Source organism: Acanthaster planci, linkage group LG15, assembly GCF_054643075.1.
Source record: "Acanthaster planci isolate LZ-2023a linkage group LG15, COTS_SCS, whole genome shotgun sequence".
Classification (NCBI taxonomy): domain Eukaryota; kingdom Metazoa; phylum Echinodermata; class Asteroidea; order Valvatida; family Acanthasteridae; genus Acanthaster; species Acanthaster planci.
Window position 1 is genome coordinate 9978001 of NC_141791.1, and position 21734 is coordinate 9999734.

The 21734-nt window shown below is 45.6% G+C and overlaps 1 protein-coding gene across 1 annotated transcript in view; it reads right to left on the minus strand.

Moving 5' to 3' along the window:
* Positions 1-21709, minus strand: part of LOC110974910 (protein Mis18-alpha-like) — a 38632-nt gene extending 16923 nt beyond the window's left edge. Inside the window, exons 1-2 of the mRNA XM_022226868.2 lie at positions 21465-21709; positions 10266-10335 (exon numbers count right to left, since the gene is read on the minus strand). Coding sequence (XP_022082560.2) covers positions 10266-10335; positions 21465-21678 — 284 coding nt within the window. The 5' untranslated portion in view covers positions 21679-21709. The remainder of the gene's footprint in view (positions 1-10265; positions 10336-21464) is intronic.
* Positions 21710-21734: the final 25 nt, after the last annotated feature.

The following is a 21734-nucleotide window of genomic DNA, read 5'->3' on the forward strand; positions in this document are numbered from 1 at the left end:
GGAGAAGAAATTTCGTCTCATGAGCAGCCTCAAAGGCAAGGCTGCCGAGTTCGTTTTTTTACAACTCGACTCCTCCATTGTCAATGACTTTGATAAACTCAATTCAGCGTTGGAAAGCCGATTCGCAGAAAGGCGAACTCAGAACGCATGGCTCACTCTACTTGAAGCCAAGAAACTGTCCCCAAAAGACAGTCTGACTGAATATGTGGCGGACATCCGCCGCCTTGTCATGCGAGGATACCCCACAGCCGATGCTGACACGAGGGAGAGCATTGCCCTGCGACATTTCTTAAAGGGGCTCCCCGATCAACAAACCACCGTAGCGATCGGCATGACAAACCCCCAAACGCTGGAGGAGGCCAGAACAGCCGTTGAAAACTACACCAGTCTGCGTGAAAATCTCTCCACCGGGAAAACTTCCCTTCGCGTTCACGCTGTTCAACCTGCCGAAAAGCACGAAGGAGCGGCTTCAGCCACTAAGGCGACGGCAAAGCAGGAGTTCGTCACGCAGAAGCAGATGAAGCAGTTTTCTGACAACCTTGATCGCCGATTAAATGGCATAGTCAAGTTGATCAAAGGAAATGGGTTTGGCCAAAAGCCAAAAGCTGGATCCAAACCTACTGACAGAAACGATGCTAAAAGCAAATCTGACTCCACTTGCTTCAAGTGTGGTGAACCGGGCCACTTCGCTAACAAGTGCCCTGAGCTGGCAGCCAAAGAGGCTGTCGCCATTCAGCCTAAGTCGGAAAACTAACTGGGACCGTGCCGTCCGGCCTGGTAACGGTCCCACCCTCTGAACACATAATCAGAATGGCCCGACAGCCATTCCGTGGCATATCTGCATTTTTGCAGGTGCAAATCAACGGTGCAGAGACCGAACTCTTAGTCGACACAGGCGCAGCAGTGACTGTAGTTTCGTCAGAACTTTTCAGCAGAATTCCTGACGAAAAACGACCTGATCTTCAGCCCCCTCGCGAGCCCTTGAAACTACAGACTGCGAACAATGAACATATTGCCATCCAAGGCGTGGCCACAATCGACTTGGCCATTGGACAGCAACGTTTCCAGTGGGACGCTTATGTTGCTCCCATTGGAGACGAAGGAATTCTCGGCTATGATTTCCTCTATTTCTATGACTGCGTGTTAGAAGCACGAGGCGGCATACGAATTGCCGGTAACTGGTTCAAGTGGACGATCAAAGGCACTCCTCCATGTGCCGTGAAGATCGCACTGAAAGAGACCACCGTCATTCCCGCATGCAGTGAGTGGATAGCGGAAGGTGTCGCTGACGATCAAAAACTTGGCACGAACTTTGCAGTTGTAGAACCGGCACCAAGCGAAAGTCGAACGCAATGTCTCGTGGTCGGCAGTTCCCTTGTTGACCCCAGCCGAAAAGATATCGGCATACCTGTCAGACTCATGAACACGTCACCCGAGGACGTTGAGCTCCAAGCGGGTACGGCGCTTGGATACCTGCATGAGATTGATGAGATAGAACTCATAGCCGAGCATGAGAACAACGAGGAGGATTACGCTTTCCGCGTGATACGTGCGTGTAGAGTCCATGCACACCAGCCTACACTCGCAGTCCACTCACACGTCCCTGTCGCTCCTGACTCTCCTGCAGCTTCTAGTCAGTGGTCAGAAGATCTTAATTCTCTGTATGACCGGAGCTGCGAAAATTTGCCCCCTCAGCAGCAGAAGACATTGCGCGAACTATTATCCAAACACGAGAACAGCTTTGCCAAGTCCCCAGAGGACTTGGGCAGAACATCAGTAGTGCAACACGCTATTGACACTGGCGATGCTCGCCCCATACGCCAGCCTCCCCGCCGTCCCCCCAAGGCATTTCAGGGCGAGGAGGAGAAAGTTCTCGAGAGTCAGCTCAAGGCAGGTGTCATCAGAGAGTCGACATCCCCTTGGGCATCGCCAATGGTTTTCGTGCGGAAAAAGGACGGTACAACCCGCCCGTGTGTCGACTATCGCAAATTGAACAATGTGACGCGTCGTGATGCGTACCCCTTACCCCGTGTTGATGACTGTCTAGATTGCCTCAGCGGGGCTAAAATCTTCAGCACGCTCGATTTGCAGTCCGGATACTGGCAAATTGAGGTGAAAGAGGCAGATCGTCCGAAAACAGCGTTTGTGACCCGGACTGGCCTGTATGAATACGTAACAATGCCATTCGGACTTTGTAACGCGCCCAGCACGTTTGAGCGCTGCATGGAGCTTGTACTGAAAGGCCTGCAGTGGAAAACGCTTCTGATATATCTGGACGACATCATCATTCTATCCTCCACATTCCAAGAACACATAGAACGACTTGATGAAGTTTTGTTGCGACTTGGCAGGGCTGGACTCAAACTCAAGCCAAGTAAGTGTGAGCTATTCCGTGAGGAAGTTCTCTTTCTTGGCCACATCATCACCCAAGATGGTGTGAAGCCCGACCCCAGCAAGGTTTCTGCGGTCCAGAACTGGCCACTACCGAAAAACATCACGGACGTCCGCTCTTTTCTTGGACTGTGCTCATACTATCGTCGGTTCATCGCCAAGTTTGCCACGATAGCAAGCCCCTTAAACCGTCTGTTAGAGGCCGGACAGACGTTTAAGTGGACCCCTGACTGTCAGACGGCTTTTGACACTTTAAAGGCCGCATTGACCTGTGACGAAATAATGTCTTATCCCAACAACGATGGACTTTTCATCATCGACACCGATGCCTCTGATACCGGCATCGGGGCAACCCTGTCACAACTTCAGTGGTGTGACCAGACGCAACGAGAAGAAGAAAGACCGATAGCATATGCTAGCCGATCCCTGACGAAAACACAACGGCGATACTGTACTACCAGAAGAGAACTACTCGCCATTGTGACTTTTGTTCAGTACTTCAGGCACTATTTGCTTGGAAGACAGTTCCTGATCCGGACTGACCACAGTGCTCTGAGGTGGGTAATGTCCTTCAGGGACCCAGTGGACCAAATGGCCCGATGGCTGGAGATCATGGCCCAGTTTGACTTTAAGATCGAACATCGTGCGGGGAAGAAGCATGGCAACGCAGATGCCCTCTCTAGGGTGCCGTGCGACCCCGACGATTGCCCGTGCTATGACGGGACATCCATCCTCGCTGATCTGCCGTGTGGTGGTTGCGACAAGTGTGTCGCAAAAAGTGAGTTGTGGTCCGATTTTCATAAAGTCGACGACGTGATCCCCCTATCAGCCAGAAACGTGTACACTACTTCTGCTGAGGTTCCACCCCCTCTGAGTACCCTGACTCGTACCCCACACGAGTCACCATCGAATGACGTCACCCCAAAATCAGCCACACCCGTGTCCTTTGTGACGGTCCTCGTGCTGATGGCAACAGTGGTAACACTCCTACTCGGCCGTGTTCGCAACCTAGGTGAAAGTATTTGGCGCTCGTGCAATATGTTCACCGGCGACTGCAAGGAAAGAGTTCTTGACAGCCGTTTTGTAAACACAGCCTCAACTGGAGAAACTCCCGGGCAAGCCAATATGCCCACCGCCATTCGTGTTGTACGGCCCTCGAACCGAACTATACCTGCAACTGAATCCTCTGATCCACATGGCAAAGAGTTGAACTGTAACGTGCCCTGCATCCCCCACACGGATGCCAATGCCGGTTTAAGTGCCGGGCAGCAACTTACAGAACAATTAAATCCAACTGGACAGCAAGACGACCAAGATGACGAGGTCACGAGCGCCCGTGCCCCTTTGAGCTCCCCTGTCGGTCCCCGCGCCGGAAGGGCTACATCTTGGGTCGGCGGCTACACCACAGAGGAAATTGCTGCACTTCAAAGAGCAGATCCTGACCTCAGTTTCATCATTGACTCGATAACACAATCCTCCCAAAGGCCGAGCAGAGACAGAATTGCACGCGAGAGTCCAGCCACTAGAAACCTCTGGTTGTTATGGCAACAACTTGTGCTCAAAGACGGCGTCCTGTGCAAACGATGGGTGACATCTGATAAAACCCAGTCGTATCTACAACTGGTCGTTCCACAAGAACTGCAGAATGCTGTTCTCAAAGCAACACACAATGCCGTCACATCTGCTCATCTTGGAGTCAAGAAGACTGTAGCTAAGACAAAACGCCAGTTTTACTGGTATAAGTTGAAGGAGTCAGTGCGCGAGTGGATCCGAAAATGTGCTACATGTGGCGCTCGCAAGCGGCCACACCTCACCCCGCGAGCTCCCCTTGAAGACTACCGAGTAGGTGCGCCAATGGACAGACTTGTCACCGATATCTTGGGCCCTCTCCCTGAAACCGTCAGAGGGAACAAGTATATTCTCCTTGTCGGTGACCAGTTCACTAAATGGATGGAGGCATACCCCATACCAGATCAAACAGCAGAGACAGTTGCTCATCGTTTGGTCTACGATTTCATCTCCAGATTTGGTGCCCCACTCGATATCCATTCTGATCAAGGGCGAACTTATGAATCCAAACTGTTTCAGCAAGTCTGCAAACTTCTCGAGATCCACAAAACGAGAACTTCCCCCTATCATCCCTCATCAAATGGCCAAGCTGAACGTTTTAATCAAGTGCTACTTGACATGATTTCAGCCTACGTTGACGATGACCAACGCAATTGGGATGTTCACCTCCCTCTCCTGACTTCAGCTTACAGAAGCAGTCAGCATGAAACGACCGGATACACCCCAAACATGCTCATGTTCGGTCGAGAAACCCATACTGCAATTGACTTGGTGCTCGGTGGGCCAACCAACAATGAAGCACCACGAGACCAATGTGACTATGTCATCTCACTGAAACAGCGAATGGAGAAAATTCATCGCCTAGTTCGTGAACATTTGGGCAAGTCAGCACAACGCCAGAAAAAGGACCATGATCCGCGTGTTGCCCAACAGAACTACCGAGCTGGTGATTTTGTGTACATGCGCGACAGTACAAAAACCCCGGGATTGTCGCCAAAACTCAAACACGCAAAGTGGAAAGGACCTTGCATTGTTCTACGAACACTTAGTGATCTCCTTTTTGAGATCAGACTTAAGCAACGCGGAAAAGCCAAAGTCATTCACCATGATCGGCTGAAGCGGTATTACAGCGATGATGACATCCCCAAATGGATGAGAGACTTGCAAAAGACTTTGCTCAAAAACTGTGACCTGTGCGAGCAACCCGACAGTCTCTCACCCAACCCCCAAGAGAAATCCAGCTCCAGAGTCACCAATGTCCCAAAGCATCAGCCGCCTGCTGAAACCACAGCATCCCCTCCGACAACATCTGAGGCCCCTGCTTACTCCACTCGGAGAAGTTCTCGCCCCCACCGTAAACCCGCGAGATTCAGGGATCTCGCATAGCCAACACAGATTGCACACTCTAGTGTTCCCGTGCGGTCAGGGAGGCGGCAGTCGTGTCGATTACCATGGACACTGGACAGAAACCGCAACGTTCTGACAACGTTTTGGGGATACCATGGCAACTGACGTACACAGACACGAAAAACAGACCGTTGCCATGATCACAGAATGTTCTACCCAATCAGGAGATGACGTGCCGGTGGGCCCCGTTCACAACCCCTCCCCCTTTCCCCCCCAAAAAAGAAAAACTCATCTTCCACAAAACTTAGCCCTCACACGATTTCTTTCCAGCTTGCTGAGAACACCTACTTCTTCAAGATGCAATGCCACTTCTGCAACAAGTTTCTACGCAATGCGGATGCCTTTGATAAGCACTGTAAGCGCATCCACTGGCCGTGGTTTATGCGGGACTTTCTCTGTACATTTTGCAAGAAAGGATACTCCAACCAACCCCGCCTTTCATCTCACGTGTTGAGCAACCTTCACCTAAAACGCCGCAGTGAGTTCTCTGGTACAACCCCACCGCGGCAAAGAGTTTCCCTACAACGTGATGCTTGGCTCTCACGCCATCTGCAGAGTGCGGATATTTCTGCTGATCAGAAGGCACGACTGGAGCACCATGCCTTCATCCTCGCCGATGACCTGGCGCCATCTCGCCATCCTTCCGAACTAACCTCTGCCTTGAATGCCTCGTCGCCGGCCAGTCTCTCTGTGTGCAGCACCCCACTGCAGGACGAGCATCCTGTCCACGAACGACCAAGTACCCAGCTAACTAGCCATGAAACGGTGGCCACCAGCCCTCAACAGCCGCTCTCTCTACTGGCAACTTCTGTACCGGCTCAGGCCCCGGCGATACCTGAGTTCACACCGGCTCGCCCTACCCTTGAGGAGACTCGACCCCCACTGAGGCCAGCCGCATCTCGCCTTATACCGCGTCCAGCTCCCACCGCTGCAGCTCGCCGGTCGGGACAACGTCCATCTACCGCCCCTCCCATAACCCTTGACGACATCATGGACAAACTTCGCCAACAGGATGAACGAATGGCAAGGTTGGAACATTCCGTTAAGGCAAAATTAGTAGAAATTGCTCAGGCCCAATCTCGCCACATGGCGACAAAAATCGACGATGAAGCCAAAAAGGTAACGGTGGCAGTGCTTCGGCAAAGCGATGCAGTGCGGAAGTACATGAAAACGGTGGCCGAGGCACTAGCCGAGACCTTTCAATTTCAGTAAAGCGGGCCTGCGTAAGTTTGTTATTTTCCTGGATTTTACACTAAGCATACTTATTTCTAGATTGTGAGTTTTGTAGATTAGACTAGCTTTTGCCGTAGTGGTAGCCCAAAACGCGGTGGCAGTCTTCATGAACTGAACTCTTAGTGTTTTTTCTATACTGCCAATGAACACTACAGCTTCCATGAACTACTCGTGAATTTTTCGCCACTTTTGAACAAGAACTCTATTTCCTTCGTTTACAACGAGGACGTTGTAAAAACTCGAGGGGGAATAGTGTTGCGCACCCACAAATCTTGGAATTCTAGCGCCCCCTAGTTTTACTTGTTCTCGGTCCTTGCATTTCTCAGGGTCTCTTATTTAGCTCAGCTATGCCTTATGGACATGTAGCAGAGACGCTAATTTTGTATTAAGTTATTCATGCTGTACTCTGGCATGATCGCGTGTTCCTTCACTCCTTTATCCTTGTGTTTTCTCTGCTCAGTTTTGGCATGTCGAAATTCCCCTCCATGTGGCTGCGTGGTTGGGCGTGGTAAGGTTCCCTGAAATGCTAATGTCCAGAAACCTCAAACTTTGTAACTGTCAATCATTCGCTAGAGATGACCGGGTAAGCACTTTCATGCACCCGGCTCTACACTTTGTACACGTGACTTCTTATTCTGTATTTTACATTGCTACACACGACCCTTAGATTCTTGCGCACGACTTTAGCAGGAAGTCATGTGACCCTTTGAGATGGAAGATTTTCATTGGTTGAGCTGTTCAGCGACGCTCATATTTTATTAATTCCTAAGCCTCTAGAATCCTATAAATAGAGCAGATTTTCCTTAGCTCGTCGGTCAGGTGCGGCGGACCAAACCCTTATTGCGAGAGCGGAACCCAACGTAGTGCGGCGGTTGGACCCTTACCGAGAGAAGTGCGATAATAACCATTCTTATGGCGAAGAAATGTAACCATATGAATGGCCAGCTAGCTTAGCTTGGACCGATGCGAGAGCGGTACGAATTAGCCCAGGGTGCTAGTGAGAGTCGTAGCGGCCCGTCACTGCTACGTCCGAACCGATTGCCGGGCGAGACACCCCCGTGTCCCCCGCCACCCTTGTCCTGCTAACTAGCCCAGTCCTCCCCGTCTCTACGCTGAGCCAATGGTACACAGTGCGGCGACTTTATCATTGCGCTCATCACATTGCGGTCTGAGCGGCAGTGCGGTCGGTACATACCGGCGCTGGCCCCGTCCAGCCCTTGCTAGTCACCGTGGTGGTCCGGGACAGCTCCCACCACGGCCCGGCCCGATGAATGTAGCCTAGCTGTGCGATGCTACACACACGTACCGTACCCACTCCGTCTGACTTGCATTTCCAATGGTCCTGCCAAACCGTAGTTTAGTTACACTCATATACGACTTCGCCTCTCTATAACTTTGCCTTTTGTGTGTTGTATCATGTTAAGCTACACCTTCTTTAAATCCCTATTGAACTTTGATGAAGAGAAGTGAGAGCAATAAACCAACCATACAGTTTGACTGTCACCCAAACCCCTTTGTTTCACGTCCACCCTTTAATAAATTGTTGACCCCAAATATCACATCCCGTAGACACTAATGAAGTCCATGCTACCATCGACTTGATATTTAGGGAACGCAACAGTATTATTAATTATCACCATGCAAAAGTAGACAGTTACATGTAAGTCATCCAGTCTGCAGTAAAACCACGTAGAAGACATGTACATGTACAGTGTATGTGTATTTTTGGTAGTAGTGTCCTGAGAACTGGTTATCTCATTGTTTCAGAAGATGTGGATATGGATGGAGGTGCTATGGATATTCAGTCCCTTCACTGCAGTGTCCAAAGTCTCTTCAAGTCTTCACACGAGTCCATAAGTCCAACATTCCCTTGATGAATATTACATCATCTCAAAATATCAAGTTGACCAGTTTTACTAAGACACGAGCAAACTCACAAAGGGGAGATAATGTACATGTATGTACAAATGGTACATGTACATGAACTCACGCTGTGTCTTTACAAACTTTGTGATTTCATTGGCTAACCATTACATCCAAACCATCATACAGTACGTGTATATACGTGTATACATGTATATGTAGTGATACTAACAAACTCTCATCCTTTTAACACTTTTTCGAGAGAGAAAGAGGTCATGCCAGAATCTGTTTATCAACTGAAAACAGTGTTTCACTCTTTTGCAGGCTCACTTTTGCTTATATCTGTAATTTGCCTGTGCTAATAACAAGCAAATGAACAGAAGTCATGTCTTTCAGAATAAAGATTGGGCTAAGGTTTATTTGCGCATTCCCAAATAATGAAGTATGGGATGTGGGATATTGCTGTTACATACAATCTCTATCCATACAGACAACCCCTGATCTGCCTCGCATGACAGACACAAGTGTTGTAAATTTATAAGTAATAAAATGTAAACTATGGAGCTTGTAAGAGGCAAAAACTTGGAGGCAACACATCGATCATTCTTCAACGTTGATTGTTCGTTCTACATTGAGCGATCATTTCCCTCCATCGATCAATTGTTCTTCTACATTGATCTATTGTTTTCTGTATCATTGTTGTTCTACATCGATAAATCAGTATTCTACATCAGTAGATCTCTTTTTGAATTGATGAAGGGCAATGGAAAAAGTGCGATAAAAAAACGTAAATGATGTTACATCAATGCCAAGGTTATGCAACCCCTTCCAGTAACAAATAAAATGTGTTCCCCGTAACAGCCTACCAGCACTCAAAGCCATCCATGTTCATTAGCCGTTGGTCTGGTCTGAGCCTATTGGGTTGTAAGGTGGGTGTTTATACATGTATCTGGTTTCCTTGGCATGAAACAACTACAAGAATGTTTCTCTTTTCCCCTATGGGGTACTGCTTTGTTATGGGTTGCTTGATCCCTAGCCACTGCCGGAACCCATTCTTACTCTCAATGACTCAAATTTGGTCTTCCACACTAATAACATTCCGACTGAACCGGTGGAATCATTCTGTCAATTAATGAATACACTGAAATATTATATATTATTAAATATTACGTTCTGCATGTTCAACTCAATGCAATGATTCGTTGCGGCCAGAGGAGGGTGTCACTTAGGCAATTTCCAGAATTAACAAAGAATAACTTCCTTTGACAGCTTTAGGAGGGTTGACTCTTTGAGCAGCATCTGACAGAATAGTTCTGCCGGTTCCGCTGGGATGTTCTTAATGTGAAAAAGAAAATTCAAGTCATTAAGAGTAAGAATTACGTGCCCACAGTGGCTACGGAGCAACCCATATGGACTGGCGTCCCATCTGGACTGGCGTCCCATCCTGGGGAAACAGAAATATTCTTGTAGTGGTTTCATGCCATGGAAACCAGACATAAACACCCGCCTGACAACTCAACTGACTCAGATCAGACCAATGGGTAATGAAAGCGGATGTAACTTCATTGGTCTTTTTCACTGCACTTCTTCCATTGCACCTTTTTCATCACACTTTTTCCACTGCACTTTTTTCATTGCTCTTTCTTCATCAATTGAAAGAGATCGATCAAGCAATGTAGAAGACCGATCGATTGATGACTGATCAATGTAGAAGAACGATCGATCAGTGTTGAAGAATGATTGATGTGTTGCCTCCAAGTTTTGCCTCTTTGGCATTCCATAGTAAACAGTATGAGATTTACCTTCCAAGGTCAATTCCCTCTGTGGTTGATGTCATCAACTTTTTCCCTGCTGTGACTGAATTGGTTATACCTACGTGTACACAAAATGAAATGAATAAATGATAATACGTACCTAGAAATTATATTTTAATATTCAGGCATAACACTGATGACATCTGGTCTGTTTTACAACCTGATTTGGTCATGGCCACTGGATCTTGCAATGTTCATGAGACAGTCGCTAACCATGCTCAATTTATGAATGGTAACTTGGCCAGCATGTTATGACATACATACATGCACTTTATATTGTCCCTGAACATATCAGCCCACAGTTCGCATTGCTACAATAATAAAATAGCAACTTTAAACTCTGTGACATGCAGGGCGGTTTCCAACTTGAACAGGAACTTTCTCTTTTCTTCCCAAATGTAAGTAAGCCTAACCACTATCATTGGCATCTTCAGTTCCCACTGAATCCCACAATGGGCACATTTGTAATAGAGAGTTTCAGGACTGTTTTGGTAAAATCTTGGGATCTTGACTTAGGGTATGAGCTTTTTAAGTGAAACTAATTAACCTTTTTGATATTTGCAATGCATTATAACAAATAAGCCATGCATTTTATGCACAAACCTATGGCAGAAGTGAACCAGTCAGAAATCAGTTTATAATTTAAGCATGAGCTTGACACCCTGTGCACAAACCCTATGACTGTAAGGATGAGCTTGACACCCTGTGCACAAAACCTACGACTGTAAGTATGAACTTGACACCGTATGCACAAACCCTATGACTGTAAGGATGAGCTTGACACCCTGTGCACAAACCCTATGACTGTAAGTATGAACTTGACACCCTGTGCACAAACCCTACGGCTGTAAGTATGAACTTGACACCCTGTGCACAAACCCTATGACTGTAAGGATGAGCTTGACACCCTGTGCACAAACCCTATGACTGTAAGGATGAGCTTGACACCCTGTGCACAAACCCTATGACTGTAAGGATGAGCTTGACACCCTGTGCACAAACCCTATGACTGTAAGGATGAGCTTGACACCCTGTGCACAAACCCTATGACTGTAAGGATGAGCTTGACACCCTGTGCACAAACCCTATGACTGTAAGGATGAGCTTGACACCCTGTGCACAAACCTTATGACTGTAAGGATGAGCTTGACACCCTGTGCACAAACCCTGCGACTGTAAGGATGAGCTTGACACCCTGTGCACAAACCCTGCGACTGTAAGGATGAGCTTGACACCCTGTGCACAAACCCTATGACTGTAAGGATGAGCTTGACACCCTGTGCACAAACCCTATGACTGTAAGTATGAACTTGACACCCTGTGCACAAACCCTATGACTGTAAGTATGAACTTGACACCCTGTGCACAAACCCTATGACTGTAAGGATGAGCTTGACACCCTGTGCACAAACCCTATGACTGTAAGGATGAGCTTGACACCCTGTGCACAAACCCTATGACTGTAAGGATGAGCTTGACACCCTGTGCACAAACCCTATGACTGTAAGGATGAGCTTGACACCCTGTGCACAAACCCTATGACTGTAAGGATGAGCTTGACACCCTGTGCACAAACCCTATGACTGTAAGGATGAGCTTGACACCCTGTGCACAAACCCTATGACTGTAAGGATGAGCTTGACACCCTGTGCACAAACCTTATGACTGTAAGGATGAGCTTGACACCCTGTGCACAAACCCTGCGACTGTAAGGATGAGCTTGACACCCTGTGCACAAACCCTATGACTGTAAGGATGAGCTTGACACCCTGTGCACAAACCCTATGACTGTAAGTATGAGCTTGACACCCTGTGCACAAACCCTACGACTGTAAGGATGAGCTTGACACCCTGTGCACAAACCCTACGACTGAAAGTATGAGCTTGACACCCTGTGCACAAACCCTACGACTGTAAGTATGAGCTTGACACCCTGTGCACAAACCCTATGACTGTAAGGACGAGCTTGACACCCTGTGCACAAACCCTGCGACTGTAAGGATGAGCTTGACACCCTGTGCACAAACCCTATGACTGTAAGGACGAGCTTGACACCCTGTGCACAAACCCTACGACTGTAAGGATGAGCTTGACACCCTGTGCACAAACCCTATGACTGTAAGGACGAGCTTGACACCCTGTGCACAAACCCTATGACTGTAAGGATGAGCTTGACACCCTGTGCACAAACCCTGCGACTGTAAGGATGAGCTTGACACCCTGTGCACAAACCCTATGACTGTAAGTATGAGCTTGACACCCTGTGCACAAACCCTATGACTGTAAAGATGAGCTTGACACCCTGTGCACAAACCCTATGACTGTAAGGATGAGCTTGACACCCTGTGCACAAACCCTATGACTGTAAGGATGAACTTGACACCCTGTCCACAAACCCTATGACTGTAAGGATGAGCTTGACACCCTGTGCACAAACCCTATGACTGTAAGGATGAACTTGACACCCTGTGCACAAACCCTATGACTGTAAGGATGAGCTTGACACCCTGTGCACAAACCCTACGGCTGTAAGTAGAAACTTGACACCCTGTGCACAAACCCTATGACTGTAAAGATGAGCTTGACACCCTGTGCACAAACCCTATGACTGTAAAGATGAGCTTGACACCCTGTGCACAAACCCTATGACTGTAAGTATGAGCTTGACACCCTGTGCACAAACCCTATGACTGTAAGGATGAGCTTGACACCCTGTGCACAAACCCTACGGCTGTAAGGACGAGCTTGACACCCTGTGCACAAACCCTATGACTGTAAGGATGAGCTTGACACCCTGTGCACAAACCCTATGACTGTAAGGATGAGCTTGACACCCTGTGCACAAACCCTGCGACTGTAAAGACGAGCTTGACACCCTGTGCACAAACCCTATGACTGTAAGGATGAGCTTGACACCCTGTGCACAAACCCTATGACTGTAAGGACGAGCTTGACACCCTGTGCACAAACCCTATGACTGTAAAGATGAGCTTGACACCCTGTGCACAAACCCTATGACTGTAAGGATGAGCTTGACACCCTGTGCACAAAACCTACGACTGTAAGTATGAACTTGACACCCTGTGCACAAACCCTATGACTGTAAGTATGAGCTTGACACCCTGTGCACAAACCCTATGACTGTAAGGATGAGCTTGACACCCTGTGCACAAACCCTACGGCTGTAAGTATGAACTTGACACCCTGTGCACAAACCCTGCGGCTGTAAGTATGAACTTGACACCCTGTGCACAAACCCTACGGCTGTAAGTATGAACTTGACACCCTGTGCACAAACCCTACGGCTGTAAGTATGAACTTGACACCCTGTGCACAAACCCTACGGCTGTAAGTATGAATTTGACACCCTGTGCACAAACCCTACAACTGTAAGGACGAACTTGACACCCTGTGCACAAACCCTATGACTGTAAGGACGAGCTTGACACCGTGTGCACAAACCCTATGACTGTACCCAGTGGGCACACGACGCGTGAAAGACGTCTTTTTGTGGTCGTGACAAAAAAAATGATGTCTTAAAGGCGTCTTTTATCCTCGGTTAGAAACATTGCTTCAGCAACCATGACCACAAAAAAAATGACGTCTTTAAGACGTCGTTTTGCAGTCGTTATCAAATCATCGGTACCACACATACAGTGAAAGGAGAAAACGACGTCTTAATGACGTCTTTTTTTCTCTCTATTTGAATTGTTTTCTTCAGCAAGCAATACATGAAACACACGACGTCTTTACGACGTCATTTTACAGTCGTTATCAAATCGTCAACATACAACAGAAAAAGAAAAAGATTTAGATAACCTTATGAAGATTTTGCACGGTGACTTTTAGTTTGTCTCGGATTTGCCGGTGGTTCTCACTCGGTTTCATCGCAGAAGGTCCGACAGAGCAATGGCATACAGTGTATTGCGAAATCCCGCCTACGGCCGAAGGTGACTGTTCTGTTTGACTGTTCTCATCTATTCGTCAAAAGGGATGTGTGAGATAGCAATCGTGCGAATGTCCAGTTTACAGGGAAATTTTAACACAAGAGGAATTGCGAGTGTGGTTTAGTACACTTGCTTGCGATTTGTGATTATTGGCAGTGGAACTGACCCTCAACCCCCTCGTCTGATTTAAAATAACATGACATTAAAATACCCCTACATTTAGAATGGATGAGGCTATTTTCTTTCATATGCATTGCCTGCATGCTCGCAAGCAACGACTGGCTTCGAGCGTGTGCACCGCCCTACTATAGTGGCTCTGGCTTAGTCTTAGCTGGTTCCAGCCTTCCGAGGAGACTCTGAGCATGCCGACTGGAACCAGCAATGGCAAAGACTGAGGTCATGTCCGAAAGTCAAAACAGGCTTCCAGAACTACGGTTAGGTCTATTGACTTTGGCGTCTACACGTATTTCAAATGCAATAAAGATCTTCAGGTCAGGGAACCAGACTACTTCATAATTTTGTCCGTGCTTTGAATTAAGAGCGCTCGAGTACATGAACATGTTCTAGTATCGCTGCAAGCAGCTTGTCCGTTTAAAGAAGAGTAAGACAGGTAAGGCCCTTCCTTAAAAGGTAAGTGCTTATAAAATGTAGTTCTTTTACATATGGGCGTTGTTGGTGAAGCAGAGGTCAGGCTTAAATGCAATAATTCTAATCCTCAACAGTCAACCGGGTTGGCCACGGTTGTTTCCTACCTCCATGCGTGGACTACAGACAGTGTTTATTCGTAGTCGTACGTAGACTCGCAGTCGTAGTGCAGTAAGGAGCATCTGGGCTAGCCATAGTGCCCATACTTCAGCGTCATCAAATATGGCAAATACTAACAGCGTCAATAAATCTAATTTAACCTTTTAAGATTAAACGTTATACCATTGTATTGGTGAGACTAAACTGTGAAAATGTAACAGCAGTACATGTATGTGATGCAATGTACAATATTGGCCACTCAATGTAGACATGTTCGAGACAGTTGGTGGCAGAAAAATTCTTTTTCATTCTCAATCACAATGAACATGCGCACTTAAGCTCAGACGTGGTGTAAACAATGGTAGAGGACCGGTTTATTTACTGCCACCAAAGTCGTTATAATTTTTACAAAAATAAATTGTCCTTTTGTCTAACATTTGCAGAAAGTGTTGCATCACACGGCACAGCAGTGTCTGCAGTAAGACAACGAATAGCGAAGTACTTCAAGCTTAGTATTCCTACCAGAGACAAACCAAGAGCCCTGAGTAATTCAGCAGGCATGCCCACCGGATAACTGTCGCAATGTTGACGTCTTTTATTAGTCGTAATGTTGACGTCTTTTATCAGTCTCGATGTAGACGTCTTTTGTTAGTCGTGATGTTGACGTCTTTTACTCGTCATAACGCTGACGTCTTTTTCTAGTCAGACCACTAACGTCATTTACTTGTCAGGATGCTGACGTCTTTTGGCTTTGCATATACGACTCAAAAAAGACATTAATAAGACGTCAATATTGGACGTCTTTAAGACGTCATAACGATGTCTCGTGCCCACTGGGTAAGGACGAGCTTGACACCCTGTCCACAAACCCTACGACTGTAAGGATGAGCTTGACACCCTGTGCACAAACTCTACGACTGTAAAGATGAGCTTGACACCCTGTGCACAAACCCTATGACTGTAAGGACGAGCTTGACACCCTGTGCACAAACCCTATGACTGTAAGGATGAGCTTGACACCCTGTGCACAAACCCTATGACTGTAAAGATGAGCTTGACACCCTGTGCACAAACCCTATGACTGTAAGCATGAACTTGACACCCTGTGCACAAACCCTATGACTGTAAGGACGAGCTTGACACCCTGTGCACAAACCCTATGACTGTAAGGATGAGCTTGACACCCTGTGCACAAACCCTACGACTGTAAGGATGAGCTTGACACCCTGTGCACAAACCCTATGACTGTAAGGATGAGCTTGACACCCTGTGCACAAACCCTATGACTGTAAGGATGAGCTTGACACCCTGTGCACAAACCCTATGACTGTAAGGATGAGCTTGACACCCTGTGCACAAACCCTATGACTGTAAGGATGAGCTTGACACCCTGTGCACAAACCCTATGACTGTAAGGATGAGCTTGACACCCTGTGCACAAACCCTATGACTGTAAGGATGAGCTTGACACCCTGTGCACAAACCCTATGACTGTAAGGATGAGCTTGACACCCTGTGCACAAACCCTATGACTGTACATGTCAGCATGTTCTTGACAAAACCTTGTATTCTTGGAAGGAATTTCCCAAATTTTCTCTTTCTAATTGGCTTTGCAATGTGAAGTTTGTAAATATCCTCATCCCAATTCTATAAGGACATGGCTTGAATTGGAGTACATGTATGAAATAAAGTGAACACAGGAGCATAATGAAGGCATTTTCCTTGGGGGGGCGTGCCAGTGTCAATTTGCCAACTTGTAACTTGTTTGCCAACTTCGTAAAATCACAATTAAAGTGCAGAAAATGAAATCCATGTTACGTTACCGGTACATTTCATACTTACAGGGAAATGCCAATGGCTAACATGTACATGTATTGTTCATGTACCCATCTTGGATTCATTTGCCAACCGATGCTCTCTTTGCCAACTGAAATTATTTATTGGGGTGACGCATCCCTCCCCATTCCCCCGGTTGCTACACCCCTGACTGGAAACCCATTCACCATCCGTGTGTCCTAAAAATTGCTGCCATTTTTAAACAATTATTTCTATGCAAAAGGCACTTTGTGACTCAACACAAGATACAAATCGTAAGTTTGCCAAGCCACAAATCGAATGCTCAGTCCTCTAAAAAAAGTGTACCGTCCGGTTTAACGCGTATGAAGGGAGTCTTACAAAGCAAACCATTTGTGTTGAATGATACGATTGGCCTGTCCATTTGCATGGGCTTGGAATGGACCAATGGGGAACAGTGGCTTTTCAATGTCAAGCTTAAGTATAATTTAAGCATATTTAGACATTTTCATGTAACATGAATCATCACCACAGTGACTACCGGTAATATGATCTTCAGCGACCATGTCTGAATAATGAAACAACCAAGGAATAATCATCATGATCTTGGGACACATTTCTTTCATAAACATCACAATGATGGCCAACTTTTTTCATTTAGAGATTTAACTAACATTATGTGATTAAAGACCAACTCCAATGATGCTAACTTTTCTCATATTGAATCCAATTCATAGGAGGCAAGTCTAATAAAAGGGGCACATATCAATATCTTGTTTGCAGTACACGTTTTTGTATTAATTTAATAAAACACAGTTTTTTTACCCATTTTTCCTGCAAGTCCAGTCCGGTATTGTAAACATGGATGTGTCGTCACAACTCATTAGCATCTACATTGTAACAAATACTGATTTTTGTGAGAGAGGAAATACCACAGTGGGATTAAGTGCGGCGGCGCCGTTGTTGTTGTCTTTTCAATAGGGGCCAGATTAGCCTGCAGTGGTGCTGTGTGGCTCATCGCTGCAGTGGTGGAGCGCTTTTGTTCCCGGTGGTAATCCGCTTGCGCTGAATGCCCCAGTGGTATACTGTTTCAAAAAAAGGCTGGATTATCAAAACTATTGACAGTGAAAAAATGTTGGTAATTCCCAGCAGCCTGGTGTTTTGTTAAGAGTGCAGTCTTTTCTTACAAGGCCCAGTTCCTTTGTCCGATTTCAGAGACCCCGGCTATGCATGCCCAAAACTGGGCTCCTGGCAGCAAGTGGTTAAATACATATTTACGACCGGCCAAGCACATTTATTCTCATGTTGAATACTGACAAATGAAAATATGGCCTTACATGTTTTCAACAATATTCAGATGCAAATTTCTGACTTTCATTCTCATGGCATAATGTTTTGGAGGTACACTTTTTCCATAAGTATGATAAGGTTGTAGGACAGTGTATGTTGAGTATGACAATGCCTTGCTTGTTTGTCATCCAAACCCGCAATGCATTGTGAATGTCAGAAAAGTTTATTGATCTTACACTGTACATGAGACTGGTAGAAGGTAGGCCCCTAGTTTCTAGGACCCTGCTGTTATCCGATTATGTCTAAATGCAGGAGGTCGTGGGTTCGAGTCCCACCCGAGTACACTTGTGGTTTTTTCACAAGCCTTTGGGGACATACATTGAGCATACAGTGTTAAAATACACGTCGGGCAGGGCAAAATTATATGTCTAAATGTTTAGAAGGTTCTGGTTCTGGTGGGATTCTGATTCGTCTCCTCAGCAAGGATGTAACACGTAGACGGGCAAGGTGACTGAAGAGCATTATTTCCATGAAATAGCCCCCCGATGATATCATCCATATTTACAAGTAGAAATTTTGTCTTAAAGATTCCAATGCTTTGTGCTTGACGAATTTCAGAAGGTAGGTAAGTTACTCCAATCAGCAAAGGTTCTTTGAAATACAGTGTAGAGAAAATCTGTAGCAAGCTCTCTGTGCAGATGGCTTGATGAATGGGATTGCTGCATGTTATCTAATGTAAGTTTTCGCCTGGCATGAGTCCATATAAAAAATTTGTTGATGATTTGTACAAGAGGGTCGGTCTCTGGGCCTTGGCAGCTCTGCAATGTTCAAAGGGCTCTCATTCCAGCTGAGACAGCACTTTGGTGACACTTTCCTTTTTCCTGTTCCAAACAAATTTGGCAGAATGCCAATGAACCCTTCCAACTGTAATTTCTGCTCTTTATGGCAGTATGGTAGGGCAGTACTCAAGACAAGGTTTTACAAATATTTTATAAGCCACGCTTTAACTGCAGAAGAGCAACTACATGTACATGTAGGTTTCTACATAGCAGTCCCGGTATTTTGTTTGCTTTTAATGCGAGTTGCCCAGCTTAAATTTATTATTGAGTTTGACCCCTACATGTACATGTAAGGCTGGCTACTGCCAGTAATGTCAAATCCCCCATCTCATCTGCTATAATTGGCTTCTTTTTATGGGTAATTTGCATTGTGTAATGTTTAAACTTGCTGAATTTCCTTTGCTATCATTGTTTCCATGCATAAGTGGAGGGGGTCAATATCTTTTGAAGATCATGACTATCGTTATGTTTTGTTTTTGTCTATACAAAATCAAGTCATATGAAAATAGACATACTTTTGATGTTATTCCATTTGAGATCATCATGTATACCAGGAAAAGTAAGGGCCTAAACCATACCTTGTGGGACACCACGTGTTACTGAAATGGATGATGAAGTAACACCCTTTAGTATGACTTGCTGAGTTCTTTAGGTGAAAAAGTGCCCAAGCCAAGAATGGAGTGAACCATTTTTGTCCACATGGCTACAGTGGATGATGTCAAGACACCATGGCCAAGCTAGCCAATCAATCACAAAAAAGCATGCAATGTCTTAATGCATATGACGATGACTGTTTCCTGAGCAGTGCAATGTTTAGTAGCTACATGTACCAGTACATGTAGCTTTGTCCACATTGAGTTGTACAGTGAACATTGCACTGCTTAGGACACAGGCGTGGGAATGTGCAGTCCAACACTGCATGTTTTTGGAAATGGTCTGTTAGCTCGGCGCGCGGCCGGTGCATCGTGACATCATCTCCAGGTACATTAGCATACAGTTTAAACCGCTAAGAAGAAGATGGTGACTTCGAGCTTGAAAACTAAAGTGTTTCCTTTTTGAAGGGGAAATTTCTCTTTTCTTCCCACATGTGAGTCAACCTTACCATCATCATTAGAATCTCCAATTCTTGTTTAATCCTAGGTCGGACGCGTTAAACAGTTTAAGGGCCATTTTGCAGGTGAATTTTAAGGATTTTGATTTGGGGGTATGAAAATGAACGTGCTATTTTTAGTGAAATAAATTAACAGAAGCAGTTGCCATTTAAAGGTCAAAGATTTTATGATTAAAAGTCTACCTACTGATTCACCCATTACAGCAAGTTATTCTGACCTCAGGCTTTGCATCATGTTTTCCCACCTCAACCAATCATGCACATGCAAATCAGGTGTTCCGACCACTAATTCAGGCAATGGCGTGAAGCCGTGCACCGCATGTCATTCAAAGTTTGGTCCCAACTACATGTACGTCCTGTAATAGTTGCATTGCAATTTCTTCTTCAAGTTTACTCTGCTATGAGGCAGCAGATAGGGTTTTCAAAGTATAATCTGATTTAAAATGATGCAATTTGTTGTGACGACTTGGTGGTTTGTGAAACTCTGATGCCTGGCGAAATTAGGGCAGCTGGCAAAAAATTATAATGCACCTATTTTTAATGACACAGACCATGCAGTGTATCAGTACATGTACGTCCAAAACCATGCTGTACACAAGAAGGCTTTTGGTACTGGTCCCCCCTCCCCAAAATATGATTTTGTCCCAAAATTTTTACCTGTTTCCATTGCTGACATTGTGCAGCATGGGTTGCATTTTTTTGCCCAAGGTTTTATGAATGAAAATGAGCAATGCAAGTGACTCGTCATTTGGCTTTTACAGTAATAAATATATTTCCCCCTCCATTTTTATGGACAGATATTAAACATGTTAAAGCATTTACACCCAATTATACTATAAAGTATACAGTTACCTGTGCTATTGATTTTACAGAATATCAGGCACAATTAATGTAATAGCAAAATTATAAAGTTACCACCTAAGCATGGGCAACTTAATCATCAGAAAGACATCATTACAATTTACATCAAGTAAGAATAACCATGTCAAAATGAAAGCAGGCTTATCAAAGTATCTTGTTATTACCTGAAAACAAAACAAATATACGTGATTATCAAGATTAATGCCAAAATTCATATTTGGGTGGGAAATATTCTCACTTTCGGGATGACATCACTGAGTCTTGATTCTTCTTTCTGATTGGTGGCTATTCCATATTTCACACTCAAAACTCAAAGGGGCAAAAGTAGTGTTGTGGTATATGGGGAAAATCTGAATTAGGCCTACTGACTAAACTTCTAACCTTTCCATCTGTAGGCCTATGCCCAAAATTTCACTGTTTATGCACAGTGAATATCTTCCACATTATACTGAAAAGGTTTCAGTTATTTTCATCATGATGCAGCAAAACATCAAGAAAACATGCAAATCCCTGTTCAAAGTGAATGGAGGATTACCCCTTTATTCAGCCGCGAATGCAATAAATGGAACAACCTCTAACAGCACGTCAGCAGTTGACTTACTGTGCAGAGTAATCGTCTTCAAGTCATCGTTTGCACACACCCAAGCCATAGAATCTCCAACTATGTTGTTGCAATTCTTACACTGCAGAACCACCGGTACGTCGTTGTCATCCTCTGCTGTTTCATCGTCCTCTGTCATGTCTGTCTCCTCGTAATTATCGTTTTTTTCGTTGTGTCGCAGTGACACCCCACTATCATGACTGCGGGCCGCCATTTTTAAACTCCCGGGAAAAATATTTGAGTGATTGGTTGCCGATCATTGATCCATTA